Source organism: Ictalurus punctatus, chromosome 2 (genome assembly GCF_001660625.3).
Source record: "Ictalurus punctatus breed USDA103 chromosome 2, Coco_2.0, whole genome shotgun sequence".
In the NCBI taxonomy this organism is placed as follows: Eukaryota; Metazoa; Chordata; class Actinopteri; order Siluriformes; family Ictaluridae; genus Ictalurus; species Ictalurus punctatus.
The window spans coordinates 15674244-15696125 of NC_030417.2; the positions used below are offsets into that span (position 1 = coordinate 15674244).

The following is a 21882-nucleotide window of genomic DNA, read 5'->3' on the forward strand; positions in this document are numbered from 1 at the left end:
GTCTCTGCCCTCTCTCTCACCTTAGCGTGGCGCTTCTTGTGTTTCAGTGTCAGTGTATCCGGGCAGCACGTCTCCGTTGGTGCAGCTCTTCAGCATGCTGTGTGTGCTCGGGTCACATGTGTCGCTGTGTTTCCTATGAACACGCCTGAACACCAAGGGCACGAAGAACAGGACTATGCCCCCGACCAGAGGGGGAACACCAGCCAGGTAAAATGCCACGTGGTAATTCCCAAAGTGATCATGAAGAAGGCCTGAAAAGAAAGGGGGGGGTAGATTGGCAGAAAAGAAGAAAATTTGAGAGAAATTGGGAAATGATTCTAAATGTTTCTGAACATATTGCTTCACAATTGCCCAAACACAGGGTCTGGATCTATGTAGGAGTATTTACATACAGCCAATAGGAGATTCCTTGGATGGATGGATGGATGGATGGAGAGATGGATGGATGGATGGATGGATGCATTGAAGGAAGGAAAGAAAGAAAGTCAAGGAAGGAAAAAAGAGAAAGGGAAGAAACAGAAAGAAAGATTGAGACAAGAAGAAGAAATGAGAAAAAACTGAGAAAATCACAAAAACGGGGAAAACAGAGAATGACAGAGCAAGATATAGTAAAGAAAGAAAGAAAGAGAAAAAGATTGAAAGACAAGGAAAAGAAATGAGAAAGAAAACAGAAAAGCACAAAAAGGGGGAAAAAAACAGAGAATGACACCACAAGAGATAGTGAAGAGGGAAAGAAAGACAGACAGAAAGAAAGATAGGCAGACAAGGAAAAGAAAGGAAAGTAAGAGATGAAAAAACAGAACATCAGAACATCAAATGCTCAAAGCCAAAAGATCGACAGCAGTGAAGAGAAAGAGTAGTTAAGAGTTATGAGGAGTGATGCTAATGGTTATTTAGGCTGAGTAAAGCTGCTAGTGTCAGTACTGTTAAAATGAGCACAACAACTCTCAACAGGGGGTGGAGCATCAACATGGAGAGGTGAGCTGATCTGTTAGCAGGGGGTTCAACTGGGTTGCCAAGTTTCGATAAACAACAACCAAACGAGAGCCAAACTAAATGAAAAACAAACTTTTCTCAGAAAGGTGACGCTTTGATCCATCCATCTGTTCATCTGTCTATTTATTTTTCCATCTGTCTGCCGGGCTGTCTATCCGCCTATCTATCAGTCTGTTAATCTGCCTATCTGTCTATCCATTCAGTTGTCTATTGTCTTTCACCCTTTTATCTATCCCTTTATCCTTCCAACTGTTCATCTGTCTAACTTTTCAACTTTTCATCCATCCTTTATCTTTATCCATCTGAGGATGTATTTTTCCATGTATATGTTCTTCTGTCTATCCGACATCTATCCACAGTGTGCACACTATCCATCTGGCTGTCTTTCCATCTATTTATGCATACATCCTTCTTTCTATGAATCTGTATATCCAACATTTTATCCATGTTTATTTATGTGTCTATTTTTCATCTATCCATTCTGTCTTTATATGAATCTGGCTCTCCAACCTTTTAACCATTTACCATTTCAAGTGTCTTTCCATCTTTCCCTCCTTTCCTTTCCTTCTACGTATGCATCCATCCTGTCTTTCCATGAATCTGTCTATTCACTAGTTTACAACTTTACCTGTTAATATGTTTGTCCATCCTGAATCTATCACTCTTTTATCCATCCCTTTATCCAGCTGTTCATTTGTCTGTCTACCTTTTCCTCTTTCCATCCAAGTATTTTCTATCAATCTGTCTCTTTGTCCATTGTCTGTCCAACCATCAACTCACGCATCTGTTCTATTTGTTCACCACCTCTGATCATCTTCCAATTATCCACCAATCTTTCTTCCTATCTGTTAGAGCTCTCGTCTGGTTTCCCATTGAAGCTAAGCAGGGTTGAGCCTGGCCAGTACCTGGATGGGAGACCTCCTGGGGAAAACTTAGGTTGCTGCTGGAAGTGGTATTAGTGAGGGCCAGCAGGGGGTGCTCACCCTGTGGTCTGTGTGGGGCCTAATGCCTTACTATAGTGACAGCGACACTATAATGCAAAAACAGCATGGCCTCTCGGATGAGACGTTAAAGGGAAGTCCTGACTCTCTGTGGTCATTAAAAATCCCAGGACACTTATCATAAAAGAGTAAGGGTATAGCCCCGGTGTCCTGGTGAAATTCCCCCATAGGCCCGACCCCCTAATAATCCTCATCTCTGAACTGGCTACAATCACTCTCTCCTCTCCACTAATAGCTGGTGTGTGTTGGGCGTTCTGGTGCACTATAGCTGCAGTCGCATCATCCAGGTGGCTGCTACACACTAGTGGTGGTTGAGGAGATTCCCTCCCCCATACAATGTAAAGCTGCATTGAGTTTCTAGACAAAAAAGTGCTATAAAAATGTAAGGAATAATTATTATTATCTGTCAATTCACCCAACTGTCCCTCATCTATACAGATACCTATCTGTCTGTCCAACCCACTGTCTAGCTTTCTTATTGTGTAACATGACATCTGCATATGCAGTGGGTCTAATAAGTTCTCAAATCAATTTTTTGATTTGAGTCCTTGTGAGTCCTTGATTTGAGTCTTTTTTGACAAGTTGCCTCTCTGTTTGTTTTTTTGGCCAAACCAAACAGAGAGTCAACTATTCACGGAAAAGCCACACAAAATTCCCAGAAGAGCCCTTACCGCTCCATATATTCTCCTAATGGTCCTGGAACTGGAGCAAATGTGATGCATAATGTTCCATAGCTGGCCAAAAGTGTGTATTTCCACACATGCTCTCTGTCTCTGTCTGTGTCTGTGTGTGTGTGTGTGTGTGGGCCTGGCAACCAGAGGGTAACCGAGGACGGCACCACGTTGTGCCTGGATCTTAGCCTCAAACTAAAAATAAATAAATCTATGTCCTGTGTGCTGAAGACAGTGTGTGCATTAAGTCTTTTGGGTCCACTCTTCATATGTGTAAAGGATACTTTAGGATCATCACAATTTATGTTTGGATAAATATGTACAAGAATTAAATTTTGCCACACACACACACACACACACACACACACACACACACACACACACACACACACACAAATAGACATTCCTTCCTACATGTCTGCTAACTGAATGTGTAATCCCTCCATTTTCTTGAAATGTTCAGTGACCTCAGCAACTATGTCATGTATGATCTCAAATGCATTGTAAAATCAAGGGCATTCAAGTTCCATGAATCTTATGAGCATATATAAGGGTTGAAATTATACCCCAATCTAAATGATGGGTTTGATAGGGAATAATCCATCCTAAGAGAGCACTAATGCAGCCTGAAGGTGGTGCATTTGTTAGTCAGCTCAGGTGGTAACCTTTCAACAGGCATATGATGTTTCTTCAAAAGAATCCATGGAAAAGCAACGGTGGACCTACTATTCTCCGAGCTCCCCAAGCCACCTCATATAGGGTCAAAAGGTAATGTGAAAGATGTTAAGGATCCACTTGGGCCAAGCAGGTGGAGCAACTCAAGGAGATGTGCAAGTTAGACCAGGTTGATTCTCCTCAGATATAGTTGCGGGAAGCTTTTGCAGCTGATGAAAAAAACACATTCAATCTCTGCACTGATCTGCATAACCTGTCCTAAACTTGAGGAAAGTGTCCTCTTCCCCAAATTAAGGCTGTTTATTCCTTCCACAAATGAAGGCAGTCCAATCTGTTGCTTTGAGACAGAGGCTTAAAAGCTGGATTTGAATTGGCCTTCTTCGCCTCCCAGACCAAAACCACCTCAAGATTCATGGGGGTTTCCTACCTCCAGGCCCAACACCAGTCAGATGCTCTGCCCATGCTTCCGGACTTCTTTGACAACACCCACTGCTGAAAGGTATTTTCTTGCCTATTCTAAGTGCTTCAGGGTAGATGAACTGGGACACAAGTGGACAAAGAAACTTTTATATTAATTATAGCGCCTCCAATATAACTAATCCTCCCCATATAGTAATGGCATCTGTCTCTCATACTAGTGAAACCATGGTATTTTTATATAATCTGTCACCTAGCAGAAGAGCTATGGACTCATACAGTGGACCAAATGGTTCACGGCCACCCAGGGCCATGATGCCTGTAACCCTATGGATGAATGGACAAGGGGATGCCTGTAGCAGATATTTTCAAGGCTCTTTTGAAATATTATATTGCTTGGCTGTCAAGGCGTCATATGTGGCTTTGCCCCCTCTATTGGGTCAGGGTTGTAATAGGACAATATGACCCCCAACCACCCCTTGGCTATGCAGAGCATGAATGCATCAAATAAATGGAAACGTTTGATTATGCATATAACCACCTCTCACTGAAGGATAGTAATAAGCAGTAGTTGTTCACTAAAGAGCAACCTGCTGAACTGATGAACAGTGGTGGTGATGGAGGGTATATAGTTGACACAACCCTTACATCACCTTATGTCATTTACCTTACAGGTGTGAATAGATGTGTTTTCAGCCAAACATGCAGATGTGCCATTCCATATCTTGTTCCTCTCTACGAAACTGAGCTTAGATGCATTACCAAAAGTATGTGAACACCTGACCCTAACACCCATATGAGGGTATTCCAGAAACTGTTGTCACAAAGTTGTAAGCATACAATTGTCTAGAATATCTTTGTATGCTGTGTCATAAAGATTTCCTTTCACTAAATCTAAGGGGCCCAAACCTGTTCCAGCATGACAATGGCTCAGTGAACAAAGTAAGGTCCATAAAGATATAGTTTACCAAGGCTGGAACTCGAGAGGCCTGCACAGAGACCTGAGCTCAACCCCACGGAACACCTTTGGGATGAATTGGAAAAGCAATTCTGCACCAGTGGACACATCTTGTTGGACATCATTGTCCAGCCTCTTGTGGTCTTGTGGCTGACTGGGCAAATCCCCACAGCCACAGTCAAAACTCTATGAGCCACAGTCCAAACATAAAAATGGAGGCTCTTATAGCAGCAAAGGGGGAGCAACTCAATATTAATGCCCATGGTTTTGCAATGGGATGTTCAATACTCAGGTGTCCATATACTGTTCATATAGTTTATACTTCCCTCATCTTGTTTCTAGAGTTTCTGATTTTGACCTAGTAACTTCATTCCATAGTCTTCCAGTACCTATATTCCAAAGGCTTATTGCTAGTTTCTGGTTTTAACTGAGTGTCTGAATTCCTTAGTTGCTTGCTCAGCAGAGATTCCTAGATTTCTGGTTTCTAGTCCATATTTCACTAGTACCTAAGTTCCCCAGTCTTGTTTCTGGTGTTTCTGTCTTTGAACTACTGACCTTGTTACATACTTCCCTAGTACCTAGTTTCTCCAGTTTTGTAGTATTCTGGTTTTGACGGTATTCAAGTTAAACTAGTTTTTGACAGATTTGTTGGATTATCTTATTATACATCATTATAAGTCTAGATGAATGGATCTTTTTCTGTTGTGAAAATAAACCCATGACAAATTACATATAATTATATATATTGCCAGCACTCACCTGCGATTGGTGGACCTGCTGTCATTGGAATAGCCATGAGGCCCAGCAGGTAACCAATGGCTTGCGAGGCCCGCATGGGCCCTACCAACTCAAAAGCAATAGGGGCCATTATGGTGATGAAGCAACCGTCACACAGTCCCATGAACACGCAAACCACCATCAGGCCCTCAAATACACGACACTGCGGGATCATCATGGACATTAGGCCCAGAGTCATGAACGAGGCCACCTACACACCCACACACAAAAAAGAAACATTAAGGGTGTTCACTGTCATTATTAGAAACTACCAGATACTCATTTAGCAGTTAAAACCAACGTTTTTATGTCAGTGTTTATATACCAGAGACATATCTCCTGGTAGTTCTTGCCTGGTTCGGTGCTGAAGCTAAGTAGGGTTGAGCCTTGCCAGTACCTGGATGGGAGACCTCCTGGGGTTGCTAAGGTTGCTGATGGTAGTGGTATTAGTGAGGCCAGCAGGGGTACTCATCCTGTGGTCTGTGTGGGGCCTAATGCCCCAGTATAGCGACAGGGACACTATACTGCAAAAACAGCACCACCTTTCGGATGAGAGGTTAAATGGAGGTCCTGACACTCTGTGGTCATTTAAAAAAATCCAAGGACATTTATTGTAAAAGACCCAGTGTCCTGATGAAATTCCCACACTGGCCCTTCTCTATCATGGCCCCATAATAATCCCCATTCCTGAATTGGTTACATAACTCTCTCCTCTCCACTAATAGCTGGTGTGTGGTGGGCGTTCTGGCACACGATGGCTGCAGTCGCATCATCCAGGTGGCTGCTACACACTAGTGGTGGTTGTGGAGATCACTGCCCCCAATACTATGTAAAGCACTTTGAGTGTCTATAAAAGTAACTGTAATGTTTGAATTTTTTTTTAATAAATGATGAAATAAAAATTTTGCACACAACTGTATGAATGTAAAAACTGTATGAATGTAAAAATAGTAACAGCAATGAAATAACAAAATAAACAAGGCATATTGTACACACACATACTCCAGCTACTCCACAAATACCTGCAAGTATATTTTCTTGACTCCAGCAATGAGGTCTCCCACTTTGCCAAAAAGCAGACGTCCTGCTCCGGAGGATGCCCCAATACACACCAACAGCACCCACTCCTTCTGTGTCTCCCCAAACTCCTCCTTCACAAAGTTCATCTGTCACACACATACAAACAAACTTATTTCTCTGTACTTAAATATTTAGACGGAATTGAAAAAAAAGAAGAAAAAAAGAAAGAAAACTGAATTCAGGAAAAAGAACAATGACTATACAGTTTATTAACCTTAGTGCTTTAATGCTGAATGCCTCATTCTGATTGGTCAGAAGGTGTTGATTAATTTTCTATAACAGGAGCTCTGACAAATTTCCATTTATTTAGCATTTCCAGGGTCAGTGTTTCATAACCATCAGAAGTGAAATTGTACGTTTGTCGATATGGAAGAGGATGGAGAATTTTGCTGATCCAGGGTAACATGACAAGCTGTGTTTGTCTGCTTCAAGAGATCCGGCTTATCTAGCTATAATTTTGCTTATATCGGATGTTGACTTTTGTGATGAGGTCACACATAAGGTTTCCTTCTGATGACTCTTCCATGCAGATAATTTTTGTTCAAGCAACACTGTAGGACACAGTAGAATGCTGCACCATTCCTCCTGTATCAGCTAAACCTAACTAAAACTAACTAACAAGTTAGTTAAGTGCTGAGACTTTACAACTGGCAGGGTGTCCAAACTTTTGCCCATGCTATAATTACTATTTTAATTTTCTATTTTTAAGTACATCAAATATAAAGTAACTATGCATTAACATTTATTATTAAAAAAATAGTTTTACTGCAATGGTTGTGTTTACTTCTTTACACTTCAGAAATCGACAGAATGTGTCATTTGGTTAGGGGTGCCCAAAGTTTGCATACAACTGTAACTTTTTAAGAGTTTTGTGTGTGTTCAGATACACTGAAAAGTTGGATTTCTGCAATCTGAGTGGCACACACACACACACACGGGCTGTCGCTTTCAGACATACACATGTACAACAAAAGCCGGGGAAAATGTTTACATTTTGATCCAAAGCCTTCGAAAACATGACGACGGGTGGGAAGGGGAGGGGCTTCTCATCTTAATGACTTCATCCATACAGCACAGACACACCCACATCCGATACATACAAACACATGTGCACACACGCACAAACATTCACACACTGTCGAAATAAGCATACACCCCCAAACCCACATATACAACATACACACACATCCGGAACACACACTCCCACAACAAACTTCTACAACACACACCCACAACACACATCCGGAATGTGTACACACCTTCAGATACCGAACCCCAAAGACACAAACAACATATAAACACACATCTGGAATACATACACACTCTCACAACAAACATTTACAACACATGAACACACACAAACACACACACACACACACAATTGTCCTTCAGACCCACATCCCCAGAACATAGCAAAAAATGCTCATACACACATATTTAGACACATACTTCCAGACTCCTAGAGACCACACAAACACACACACACACAAACAAACACACACATACAAACACACACAAACATAAACATACAACCAAAAACTGTCTGATACATTTCCACTCACACAGAGACACACACAGACACAAACATAAACATACAACCAAAAGCTGTCTGATACATTTCCACACACACAGACACACCCACAAACACAAACTGTCTGATTCATTTCCACACACACACACACACACACACACACACACACACACACACACAAAATGTTCATTTCACAAATCTCACACTATAATAGCAGACCACATCTCCATCCGTGCTCCTTTCATTCAAGGAGAAACAGTGGGTTGTGATTACACACTAATGTAATACTAAGGGTACAGCAGTAACACACTGCTGATGTAAATATCTTTAATGGAAGTTTGATTACATTACAGTGTCCTGTTTACATCACTGAGAGTAACACACACATAAACAGTACAGTCATGAGTGGGAGGTGATAGATTACTATCACACAAGTGTAAAACACACACACACACACACACACACACACACACACACATGCACACAGTTCATAGTGTTATGAACTGGAAAATTCATAGAAATGGATTCTAATACAGTTTTAGAATCTTGGACAAGATGGGAAAAGATTCTATTGTAGGCAAAAAAGCAATTACACTGAGGGGAAATATGAAATGCAATACACAGTCAGGATTGTCACTTGTAACACGAGGACCACATAACACCCTGGGGATCGCTTTCTAAGAATTAAACAGGAAATGCATGTCAGAAATGAATTTTATCCACCATGCACCTGTGTTGCATTTCACTGTGTGATTATGTGGAATACTTACAGATAACATTCTACACAGAAAACAAATCCTTCTTTTTTAAAAAAATAAATAAATAAAAATGAACTGCTGACTTTGCATCATTTTCCCTTCTTCTTCCTAAATAGCATAAATGTGCTATTGGATTATATGTTGTATTATAATGAGTCTTTATTGATCACATATACATTACAGCAAAGTGAAATTCTTTTTTCTTCACATATCCCAGCATGTTGGGGTTGGAGCACAGGGTCAGCCATGCTACAGCACCCCTGGAGCAGGAAGGGGCCTTGCTCAAGAGCCCAACAGTGGCAGCTTGGCAGTACTGGGGCTTGAACCCCAACCTTCCAATCAGTAACCCAGAGTCTTAACCATCAAGCCACCACAGCCCTGTATTACACTGCACTGTATTATACGTGTTGGTTGAGTTGCTCTCAAACAAAATTGTGATCTCTTATCTTACAAGATAATTTTTTAACACATACTGTGATGCGAAACAATGAAAGACTGAGCAACATGAAAAGATTAATAGAGAACAAGGCTCTATTGTTGGCACTACAAGGCACTATGGTTGGCTGCAATAATAAACATCACGATACCACTTAGCAACTCACAGCTCTGTCAGTGACTTAAATGCGCGCCATTCATCAGTTGTTAATCAAATTAATATGTTAATTACAGCTAGTGATAATTACCACTAAAATGTTGAAGAAAATGTACTGACTCTGGTACTTAGATCAGTGATGTCAAACGTACATCCTAGGGACATGGGCCAGCCCGATAAAACGCCTAATCCGACACTTCAGATGAAATTAGAATCTGTATTCTAAATTACAATTATCTCATGGACCGTAAATGAACTGAAATAATGAAAAAAGAGCCAGTTGCTGTTACTCCACTAGGGGGCAAAATAGAGCAATAAACTATAATGTGCTAATGATGTGTCATTCTTCATTAGCAAGCTGTGACACTGTAATCATGCCTCTTAGGGGTTTCATAGCAAAGGGAGTGGTTACTTATGCAATCACAACCTAAATCATTATTTTTTCCCCTCACCAACATTATGGGATATTTTGTGTAGATTCATGACATACTAATCCTAATTAAGTTCCAAATGAAGCTGTAACACGACAAAACGTAGGAAAGTTTATAATTTTTATTCAGAAGTGGGTAACTGGCTAAGTGTGTTGTGATTGGCCTGGGGCTCATTCTCAATTAAATACAAATCTGAACATGCCCCAGTACACATCCGCAACAGAGGGACGCATCAATCGTAAATCAACAGAAAAATAATCCTCTCACCAGGTGAATGTAGGGCACCATGTATCCCAGAACAGCTGTGGCCACTCCAAAAGCCCACACTCGGTATGTGGCCACTCTGAACACACGGGCGTTGAAATACTTCCTCACTTTCATCACACCCCTCCTCCAACGAGTTCCTGCTATAGATCCCTGATCTCCAGCAGGCTCCACAGAGCCCATCCCTGCTCCTGCTGAGGGAATCAGTGGCCGGAAGGAGAGCGCCAGGAACGACTGGACCAGCATGAAAAGGCTGAGGATCTGGAAGGTTCTGGAGAGGCCCAGAGGACCTACGACCTTCTTGAGTAGCACGGGTAGTGCTATGGTGAAGAGGCTGCTTGCTGCCGTCACCACACCGTTCGCCAGACCTAGACGGCGACGAAAATAGTGCCCTAAAATGACCAGTGATGGCTGGAAGGCGAAAGACGAGCCACAGCCAAACAGCATGCCATAAGTGAAATAACGAAGTCCCAGTGTCCTGCAGCAGACAGAGAGCGAGAGAGAGCAAGAGAGAGAGAGGAAATTATACCACAGTGCTGCTGATTTCTTGGTTCTGATTAGTCAGAAGGTGTTGATTCATTTTCTATGACAGAAATACCTCCTGCAAAGCTTATAATAATCGCTTATTTTAATACATTATCTGTTTAACATTTTTGGAAGGAGTCTCCAGTGTCAGCGTTTTTGTAACAGTCAGAGATAAAAGGGATTTGCGGAGGGATTTGTGATTTCTTGGTAACAGGACAATCTGAGATCCTTAAACTCAGGCAGCTGGCTCATTTGGCCTTTGACTTTTGTTCATTTTGACCTTTTATAGGACATCTATCAATAAAAAGCAGTAAACTTATCAACAAGTGTGTACTGATGTGGAGAGTGGCAGAAACTGAAAGAGAAACCTGATCATGATCATCCAGAGGTCCGTTTTTATGATGATGTTGTTGATTGTGATGATTTAAAAACAAACAATGCGGTTGGTGATGGTCATGTTGGCGGTTATGACTGTTATGATTAACCACTTTGATTTGTATTGTAAGCATATTAACGCTGACGATGCCTTACGTGGCAAATGAGCTGCTGAGGAGTCCAAGGAAGGCAACAAAGGCTCCGCCCACTGCCGTCTTCCTGCAGCCAAAGTGATCGGTGAACATGCTGACCACAGGAGAGCAGAAGAAGATCATCCCCATAGCCAAGGCACCGACCCATGCTACAGAGATAGGAGGAGGGAAGAGAGGAATGATGGTCAGAGATCTGTGAAATATTATTAATCACCATAATTAAAAGAGAAAGAAGAACAAGGCTTTAACAACAGCGACTGTTGGTAGAATCTTCTATTTGAAAGCAAGCCTGCAATTATGAGCTCCGCTCCCAAACAAGCTGAGAACCGGTCTTGGGGGCGAAGTACGAAAAAGGTCTAAAAGTTTTTGTTTTTTTAGTACAAGCCACAAAGTGCCTGTTGGACAAACCAAACACACACACACACACACACACACACACACACAAATGTCCATGGTGTTTGTGTAAGGTGGATGGTTGGTTTAGATGTTCAAAGGTTATTTAATGTCTGTACAGTGTGTTCTGTGTTCTGAGTTCACTGGTTAAACATTGGAGACTGACCTCAGTGCGTGTGTTTGAGCATGCCCCACTTTGTATATATAGAGTTTAGGATTACATGTCTGACGTACATTGAAACTGCATTTTCATTTCATGTGTACACGTACCATGTGTGCCTGTGTATCAGGTAGCATATATCTGATATGTGTATGTATAGGAGTTGATTTGTCTATTTTGTGTGTGTGTGTGTGTGTGTGTGTGTGTGTGTGTGTGTGCGTGTGTGTGTAAATTTGACATTTTGCTTTTTCACAAACCCCTGGTGTTCCGTTAGCAGAAGAAAACACACTTAAACAAACGCATGCTTACACGGGAGCAGGAGAAGGGCAAAAGTGTAAATTAAACACAGCTCTTACAACCTGGTAAGATGTTTTCCATTATTCCATAGGTATTTGCAATCAGTAGTGCGCTCACACACATACATACACACACACACACACACACACACACACACACACACACACATTTTCAGTTGTTCTATGTTTGTTGACTTTGCAGTTTAGGAATCTCTGGTTGAGGTTCTTATGGGAATTTAGAACAATTGAGAAAAGGGGAAACATGAGGTGAGGTGATTGTATGTGTGTGTGTGTGTGTGTGTGTGTGTGTGTTTGAAAGAAGATTTTGCCCTCCTAAATCCAGCAGGCATTAGACATTCCTCTGATTATTAACCCGCAGCTTATTTTCGTTCCTCCAATAGTATCATTTCAGTTTTGGAAGGACGCACCGCTCGTGGCAGCCAATCCATCACATGATTAAAGTTTAATACTAAATACTAACAGTAAGCTCATTTTTGCTCAAGATATACTACAGTAAGAATAGGCCTATAAAGAACACTCCATTGCAAGCTGCTATTAAGGGGCTAAGCACTTTCTGGCATGTCCTCTAAGCAATAGAGGAAGACCAGGAGTCAATGGGACCATCAGAATTGTTGCCAAAGAAATACACTAAATTTGATCCTTTTTTTAGTACCCCGGTCAAGCCACAAATGAACTCATAACTTGCTTGTTTACATTAGTTCTTGTTTCTAAATATACGTGAAAAGTTTGGTGTCAATACATAAAAGCATCACTGAGGTATACCCTCACTTTAAATATCATCAAATTCATTTTTTGCACGTTATGAACGAACTGTCCTACATATGAACATGTTCAAAGTTTTGTTTGGGTTGGTCTCATGATGCTGTGATCCAAATTTCTTAGTTAAATGAGATGAGACAAAATTTGTAGGAAAAGAAGCAAAAAATGTTTTTGTTAAACTTCAAAATGGCAGACTACCTGTTTGACAAATCACAAATTGGTTATAAAAGGAACACTTGGCACCTTCCAAGAAATCAAGAGGAGAATCTTGATTTGATGTACAAAAGCAGTTATACAAATTTGTGAATTATATCGCCACCTAGAGGTGAATTCAGCAAGGAGGTGAAATCAGCTGCATAACCTCAGGTCATGGTCCTGAAGATTCCTGCCAAGTTTTGTGTCAGTGTAGAAAGTTTTTGCTGAGATACAGCTAACTTTGTTTTATGACTTTGCGGTCAGATTCGTTGGCCCATTACGTGCAGACCATTTGGAGTATTTAAAATCTTTTGTTAAATTTTGTGAGGCTTACTCTGAAGATGACATGTACCAAAATTGGTGATTGAAAAAGTGAAAAAACACTTTTTGACAAGCTCCAAAATGGCAGAAAATCTAATACAGGGAAGCCTGGCTTTTAAGATTTGGACACACTGTTCAAAAGTTACCGTAAATGACCATAAATGTACTTCCAAATGAGGTAAAAATTCTACCCAATGGTGACGCTAGATCGTTGGCAGCATTTGGCCCAAATTTGGTCAGAATGTTCTTTAGACCCTCCCCAATCTGTGTGCCAAATTTCACAACATTTTACCAGATGGTTCTATGGGCTGCCATAGACAAACTAGCCAGAAGAAGAAGAAAAGGTAGAATGGCAAAATTGTGACTACACACCCTCAGTGCATGGCCCCTAATAATAATATTTATTAATTAATTAATTTATTTATTTATTGCCAGAGATCCAAAACAGCAACACGCTCTCTTGGCTATACAGAATTATTGGCACCCTGGATCAAACAAAGATCAAACAAAAAGGCTAACAATAGACTGGAGAACCAGTCATCTTAATTACAGCCCATCACTGCTAGCAACACGAATAAAAGGGTTTAACACCCTTTTCTTTTTGTGAGTCACATTTTCTCACATTCTCTCATGATAACCCATAGTGACAGGTGAAGGATGATTTAGTGCATAAACACATCACTACACACAATTTCTCTCTTTTCTATTCTCTCTCTAATTCGTTACCTCTCATTGCCCGTTGCTCTCTCTCCCCCCTCTCGTTTCCTCTGTCACTCTTCTGTGGTTCACTATTACTTACTCCCCCACTTTTCATTCCCTCGTCCTTTCTCCTGTTATTTACTTCTCCATATCCACCCCACTTCCTCTCTGCTCCTCTTTCTCCATCACTAGCTCAAGGGCTTTAACACACAGCAGTCTCATTAGAGAGATTCAGGACCATATCCTTCTGAAAACAACTGAACACACACAGAGAGAGAGAGAGAGAGAGAGAGAGAGAGAGAGAGAGAGAGAGAGAGAGAGAGAGAGAGAGAGAGAAGAGCTGGAGGAAGGGACAGAGAGAATGACCCAATAAAACTGACTGATGCGCTCTGACAGATTTTCGACCAGACACACAGCCACAAGGGAGGCAAAGACAAACGCCTTCTGTTCCTCTATCTGTGCTAATAATAATAATTCATTAATTCTAATAAAAAATAATAGTTATTAATTATATTTTTTAACTAAACTTGTTTACTGCATTAATTATTATTACTTTAATAAAGTTTCATGTGTAATTGATATTTATTCATGTACTATTTTTCCAATTATCCACAGGAATCATATGTTATGCAATTTTTTTTTTAAATCAAAAATGGAATACACATTGATTTACTATAGGTGTTCTATTTATAACATATTTATATTTATAACAACAATTTGATTAGTTTAAAAGTATTGATTAGTTTACTAATTGATTAGTTTATTAATATTACTTATTGCTGTACATTCGGAATTTCATGCTTTAGGGTATGTAATCTAATGATATGAATAAAATATTACATAATAGAATCATAAAATATTAATAATGCTAATAGCATTTATCTATATTTTAAAAATATAGATAAGACACAATAAGACACAAGAAAGGGATTTTTAAAAAGATTTATTGGCTGGTTTATTGGACCACCATCAACTACACATTTACCATGCAAATGTAAACAATACAGGATCTCTGACAGGATGTTGGAATAGGATCAGTTTTGTATATTTAGCTTTCCAGGAAAATAAAAAAAAAAATGCTTCCTAGAAGCATTTGCCTAGAGGCCCGAAAGCTTGCAATATGAAATATGAGTGCACTGTGTATTTATGTAGCATATATCTGACGTTTTTCTTTGTTTAATCACTCACTAAAAGAGGAAAGAGGAAAATGATGACCGAGTGAAGTGGAAAGCTATGCAAAGCTATTAGCTATATAAAATTATTAGAAATAAAGTTTCCTAAACTTTTGTTTGCCTAACATTAAACATGGAATCTATCCTACTGTATTTATGATGTTTGAGATCCATACGGTTAGTCGGCTATGTGTAATGTGTCTCTGTATGTTTGAAGCTTGCTATATCTGAAGTGTGTGGGTGTGTATAAGGCTGGCCTCATTATAAGTTTGTGTGAGAATGTATAAGCCTAGCAATTTTCCGTGTGTGTGTGTGTGTGTGTGTGTGTGTGTGTGTGTGTGTGTGTGTCTAAATTCAATGAGATCTATGCTACATTATTATGTATATTATAGCCAATGGGAAATGGGTAACATGTTGCCTTCTTGGCCAGGGCTAGCTGATTTTTTTTATACTAGTGTAAACAATATTGTCTGTTTTACAGAATTGTATTAGTATTCTTTGGATGACAGTGCAGAGACTTTTAGTGATTAAAAGCAATACGACCCACAAAGCCAAAATTCCTGTCAGCGATTGCACACACCCCTACAACACGCCCTTTGTTCTTATATTTTGTAAGTCAAGAAAAAAAAAAGTTTCCGGTCAATCTTTTCCTGTACTGTAACCTGCCAGTACAGTCCACTAGATCATCCTACCTCTACACTTATAACCTAATACATTTCTGGCAAATAATGCTGATTGTCACGTCGATTATCCATATTAGTCTCTGTCTCTTCCCCGGAGGTAAAAGTCATTTGTGGCATTTGGCTGATGGAGCCTTATCTTTATTTCAAGTGATCTTTGTCTGCGAGATCTGGGAAATAATCACTGATTCATTTGGTCAGTTTTTTTTCTGGAGGCTAAATTTCTTGCTATTAATCGGTCAATCCATGTGAAATCACTGGAGGCCTCCAGACCGACCATCACATTTGCTTCATAACTTCTGGAAATAATGCCACTATTCCTTATAAATAGTGTGCAAAATTTCAGACTTGTATCTGTATTCAGTTCTGAGACATGACTTGATAGTACAGCTTAACAACAGATGCGTGAACTTCACATTCAGATTTGAGCACTAAAGCTGTTCTCGGTCTCTCTTCCTTTACATTATTCCAAAGTGGAACATGGAAAAATGTTTCAGCATTATTTCCGTTAATTTTATATAGCCCTTCAATGCTATGATTGTCATTTTCGAAAAGCTCACCTTAGATCCCATTTTGCCAGATTCCCCTCGAACACAAGCTGCCATTGTGCAGAGCTCAGTGTAGCAGAAAGGTGCGAGTCTAACATGGGGGCTAACATCACTGCGCACACACCCTTTAGTGGTATAAATGGAACCATACAAATCTGGATTGTAAGGACCGTAATCTGCATATCTGCAAATGTTTCATTCATCTTATGCTGCAGCATCCTTCTAATGCTAATAACTTTCATCATTTCTAGCTACATTTCCTGCTTATTCATTGTAGATTTATTGCTCACCATTCTGTTTATACACCTGCCTTTGGCAGCTGTACAAGCAAAGTGCCTCTGCAACTGAAGTAGGTTAAGAAAAAACAGACACACAAACGTTAAAAAAGCACACAAAATTTCTCTCTTCGCGCTTCCACACTTCACTGCTGCCATAGCAACAAGTAGCGACTATAAAACGCATCTTGTTAACTGGACGGTACAAAGGTGCTCAACAAATGCCTTTAAATCTTCCCTGAAACTACACCTGACCTCCTCTTTTAGTAATGCATTAACGGTAATGAGTAATTATTAAGTGTGCTTTAGCACATGGTGGCTGTGTTAAAAAAAAAAAAACTTCATGTAAAACATAATTTAATTCCTGCCTTTGATGTTTTCGACACGTTTAAGTATAATTTAAGGCCGTTTTATCTTAAATCCCTGACTTACCTCTACAGATCAAATGTTAATGTATAGTGTACTGAAACCAGATGTTGAAGCAAATCCACAATGGCACAGCATACTGGCTCAAGCAAATGATCTCGCCTTTCCAAACATACATAAAACACCCAAAGCCTATCGTTATATATCACCCTGGAGAGTTGACCTAAACATAATTAATGTACATAAGCAACAGATGGAGAGTTCATCACAAGTTTATCGCAGGCAGTATTTCACTGAAAGGAGCAAAACTACAGCAAGACCAAAAAATAAATGGACTTCAAGGCTATTAAATATGAATTTGCTGCACTTTGGGTTTTTAAGAGATTTAAAAATTTAAACTGCCAAAACCCTGAAATACAGCCTTTCTCGCTCTTTTCTATGCTCCTACGTTTTACACTCATCTATATATTCATGTATAACCAGTAAGCAAACACATTATGACCACTCAGAGATTAAGCAAACAACATTGATTATCTCATAACAATGGTGCATGTCAAGGTCTGGGATAAATTAGACGGTAACTGAATAGTCGGTTCTTCTAGTCGATGTGCTGGATGTGGGAGAAATGGGCAGGTATGAAGACCTGAGTGACCAATTAGTTATGGGTCAGAGTATCTGAGAACCCACAAAGGCTCTGACTGTTACAAAGAACTGACACTGGAGACTCCTTCCATAAATGTTATATAAGCATGGAAAACCTCAACATATCCACAATTAAACAAGTGGGGTATCTGCCACAAGTGCCTGTGTACGTCGTCCCTATAGAAACTACAACCCTAATTCCAAAGACGTTGGGACGCTGTGTAAAATGTAAATAAATGTAACTAAAAACAGAATGCAATGATTTGTAAATCTCATAAACCCATGTTATTCACAATAGAACACAGAAAACACATCAAATGTTTAAACTGCGTAAATGTAGCATTTTAAGAAAAATATAAGGTAATTTTGAATTTGATGGCCACAACACGTCTCAAAAAAGTTGGGACGGGGGCAACGAAATGCTGGAAAAGTATGTGTTACTAAAAAGAAACAGCTGGAGGTTAATTGGCAACAGGTCAGTATTATGATTGGGTATAAAAAGAGTATCTTAGAGAGGCAGAGTCTCTCAGAAGTAAAGATGGGCAGAAGTTCATCAATCTGCGAAAAACTGCATCTACAATTTGTGGAACAATTTCAGTATAATGTAAAATTGCAAAGACTATGAATATCTCATCATCCACAGTACATAATATCATCAAAAGATTCAGAGAATATTTAGAAATCTCTACAGAAGGGATAAGGGTGACAATCAATATTGCATGTCCGTGATCTTCGGGTCCTCAGGCAGCACTGCATTAAAAACAGGCATGATTCTGTAATGGAAATCACTGCATGGGCTCAGAAACACCTCCAACAGTTCGCCGTGCCATCCACAAATGCTGGTTAAAGCTCTATCACACAAAGAAGAAGCCATATGTGAACATGATCCAGAAACACCACCGTCTTCTCTGGGCCAAAGCTCATTTAAAATGGATTCAGGCAAAGTTGAAAACTGTCCTGTGCTCAGATGAATCAAAATGTGAAATTCTTTTTGAAAACCATGGACGCGCATCCTCTAAACTAAAGAGAACTAAAGAGGAGAGGGACCAGCCAGCTTTTTATCAGCACTCAGTTCAAAAGCCTGCATCTCTGATGGCATTGTGGTGCATTAGTGCCAATGGAATGGGCAGCTTTCACATCTGGAAAGGCACCATCAATGCTGAAAGGTATATACAGGTTTTAGAGCAACATATGCTTCCATCCAGATTTCATCCAATCTTTACATCTGAGAGACTCTGCCTCTCTAAGATACTCTTTTTATACCCAATCATGTTACTAACCTGTTGCCAATTAACCCAATTAGTTACAAATGTTCCTCGAGCTGTTTCTTTTTAGTAACACTTACTTTGCCTTTTGTTCCCCGTCCAAACTTTTTCAAAACTACTTAATTGTTTTCATAAAATGGTACATTTACTCACTTTAAACATTTGATATGTTTTCTATGTTCTATTGTGAATAACATATGGTTTATGAGATTTGCAAATCACTGAATTCTGTTTTTATTTACATTTTCCCAACTGCTTTTGTTATTGGGGTTGTATTACTAGAATAAGCAACCGAAATATTTACGTCATTTACATAATTCTGTGTAGTGATTTATATAACAAGCATCTCCTCTGTGGACATGTGTCTAGACACATCTGTCCTAATCCACATACTACCCTACTGAATAGTATCTTCAAAACAGTAATGGCACCACTGTTGGCGTAGTAATTTTGGGTATTTAGTTTAGTACAGTATATGTGGCCTGAGACATTGACGCTATACCAAGTTCTACCATAGAATAGAGTAACTGAAAGGACAAGGTACATTTCTGGGGTCCACTTTTTTATAATAAGGATCAACGGAATGCTAAGTGTTGTAGTGACGGATGCAAACACGAGGTACTAAGACAACAAAGAGGGGTGTTATGAGCAAAACAAAAGTGCAAACTAGACACTAAGTGCTCTGTCTGTGCACAAACCAGGGTATTTTTTAAAAGCAATTTTCTCTCCTACTTGCTCAATGCACTGAACTTTGGACAACATGTTTAACTAAATCTGAAAACACACACACACACACACACACACACTTTTCAGCACTTAAGCACACAGGATTCTACAAACACTAGTTTTAGGCCATTTTTTTGTCAAAACAAAAAAGTTTCATGAATTTTTTTTTTTTTTTTTTTTTTTTTTTTTTTAGAGTCAACTGAATTACGTGTTTGTCTTTGCCAAACCAAAAAAAACACGCTTTCCATATGATGCTCTCTAAATTGGACAGAAATGTGTGATGTGTTTCAGGATTAAAGCTGGACTGAGCAGTATTTATGCAACCGGGAGTTTCCACTTTAAGCCCCTGCTGAGATTAAACCTCCATGCTTCACAGGATCTGGGGTCAGAGAGTGCTGAAAGGACAGGAGAGGCCTGGCAGACAAAGAACGAGAGAGAAAGAGATACTGTGTAAGAAGCAAAGAACGAAGAGTAAATTACAGGAGAGAGAAGGACAGAATTGAAGAGCAACGAAAAAGAAAGTTGGGAATTAAGAGAAAGAGCCTGAAAGAGGGACTGGCAGACATGCAAGACAAAGTGAGGCACAGACAGAGGAAGAAAGCAACAGCAAAAAAAAGTGTGAGACAATGAGAAACAGAAAAGTCAAAGAAAAAAGTAAAAAAAAAAAAGAAAGAAAGAAAAAAAAGAAGAGCAAATGACACAGATAAAAGGAGAAATTAAAGAGGAAGAGGAAAGGTAAAGTAAAGGAAGCAGTGAAAGAGAAATGAAAATAAAATTTAAAAAACAAAGTAAAAAGACAGGGGAGGGATGGGGACTCGGCCGTTTAATGCCTTTATAGTCAATAAACTCTGCTTTCATGTAGCAAAATGGCAGCCATTTTCTCCACTGACTCAAAAGGAAAACTGAGTAAAGAAAGAGTAAGAAAGAGAGACACCTGGTTTTGTGAAACAGGTGTTGAGCCTAGAGGGAAGAGCAATGAACAATCACCCATAGAAACACTGACCACACAATACGACACACTTATCATCCTTTCTCTCAGCAGTTCAGTCATTGGCTCAGTCCCAAACTAGGGGCCGTGTTCAGATTTGGTGAAATAATGGACTCTGAACATTGAGAACATTGAGTCTGAGTGAAAATTCTGACAAGCCACTTGAACCAGGCGATTACTGAAACTAACTGTGTACAGTTTCTGACTTTGAAAGTTTCCAGGTTTTTTCTTGCGCAACATTCTCTTGACAGGATTTTATTATTTAAATTTGTTTGATATTTTCTCAAAACATGTCTAGACCACATTCTTTAAAATCACACACTTGTCCTTGAACCCAATAAAGTGAGGCACTGAGAGTGATAATGCAGATTTTTTTTACGGTTATAACAAGAAACAATAAAAACATTAGACTAATACGATGATAGACAAATACTAAGAAATCAAATAAGCAACTGATAGGAGCCAAGTATACCATAAATATGTTGAAGTTGACTGTATCAAATTAACTGAGATAGTCCTGGCTGCAGAACCAAACATCCAGGGGGTGGAGCTGGACCTGAGCCAACTCCTCCTACACTTTACTACACAGAACAACATACTTATTCAGCGTGAAGTTGTCTCCACCCCCTTGGACCTTGACTCCACCCATGAAGGAGGAGTCCAACTCCACTCACTGGACTATTGGTTCTGCAGCAATTAAAACTAAGAGTTTGGCTAGAGTAACTGGCCACAAGGTCTAGATTAGATTTATTATTTATTTACTTATTTATATTTTCTTCATCAATATAACGAATTGTAGTTTAATGTAACCAATAGGCTTTTCAGACAACCAGACATAAACAGAGAGATTAAAACAGACAGGCGCAGAGAAAACAAGATTAACGAACACAGAACGTCCATCTGGTGCTGTAGTCTATGCCTGGCCATGATATAACTCTACCTGTGAAAGTACAAGGTGTTTCTCTGCACGTTAGTCGGTGGTGACTTGATAGGTACAAGTGGTGAATTACTGTCTGTGTAGAAAGTTTTGCATGTTCTCCCTTTGTCTGTGTGGGTTTCCTCAGGTTTCTCTGGTTTCCCAAAAACACGGTGTATAGGCTACACTAAATTGCCCACTCGTTATTTTATTATGGAACACATACTGCACACCAGCAACAGCTTTCCATAAGTGTT

General features: G+C 39.7%; 1 protein-coding gene across 3 annotated transcripts in view; it reads right to left on the minus strand.

Annotated features, from left to right (window-relative positions):
- slc16a2 (solute carrier family 16 member 2) overlaps positions 1 to 21882 on the minus strand; it is a 40247-nt gene that overhangs the window by 14822 nt on the left and 3543 nt on the right. For all 3 annotated transcript variants that reach the window (XR_008398390.1, XM_017494513.3, XM_053688305.1), the window contains exons 3-7: positions 11208 to 11352; positions 10155 to 10629; positions 6518 to 6661; positions 5478 to 5706; positions 21 to 251 (exon numbers count right to left, since the gene is read on the minus strand). Coding sequence is in view for 2 of the 3 variants with exons in the window: in XM_017494513.3 (XP_017350002.1) it covers positions 22 to 251; positions 5478 to 5706; positions 6518 to 6661; positions 10155 to 10629; positions 11208 to 11352 (1223 nt within the window). In the remaining variant the exon portion in view is untranslated. The remainder of the gene's footprint in view (positions 1 to 20; positions 252 to 5477; positions 5707 to 6517; positions 6662 to 10154; positions 10630 to 11207; positions 11353 to 21882) is intronic.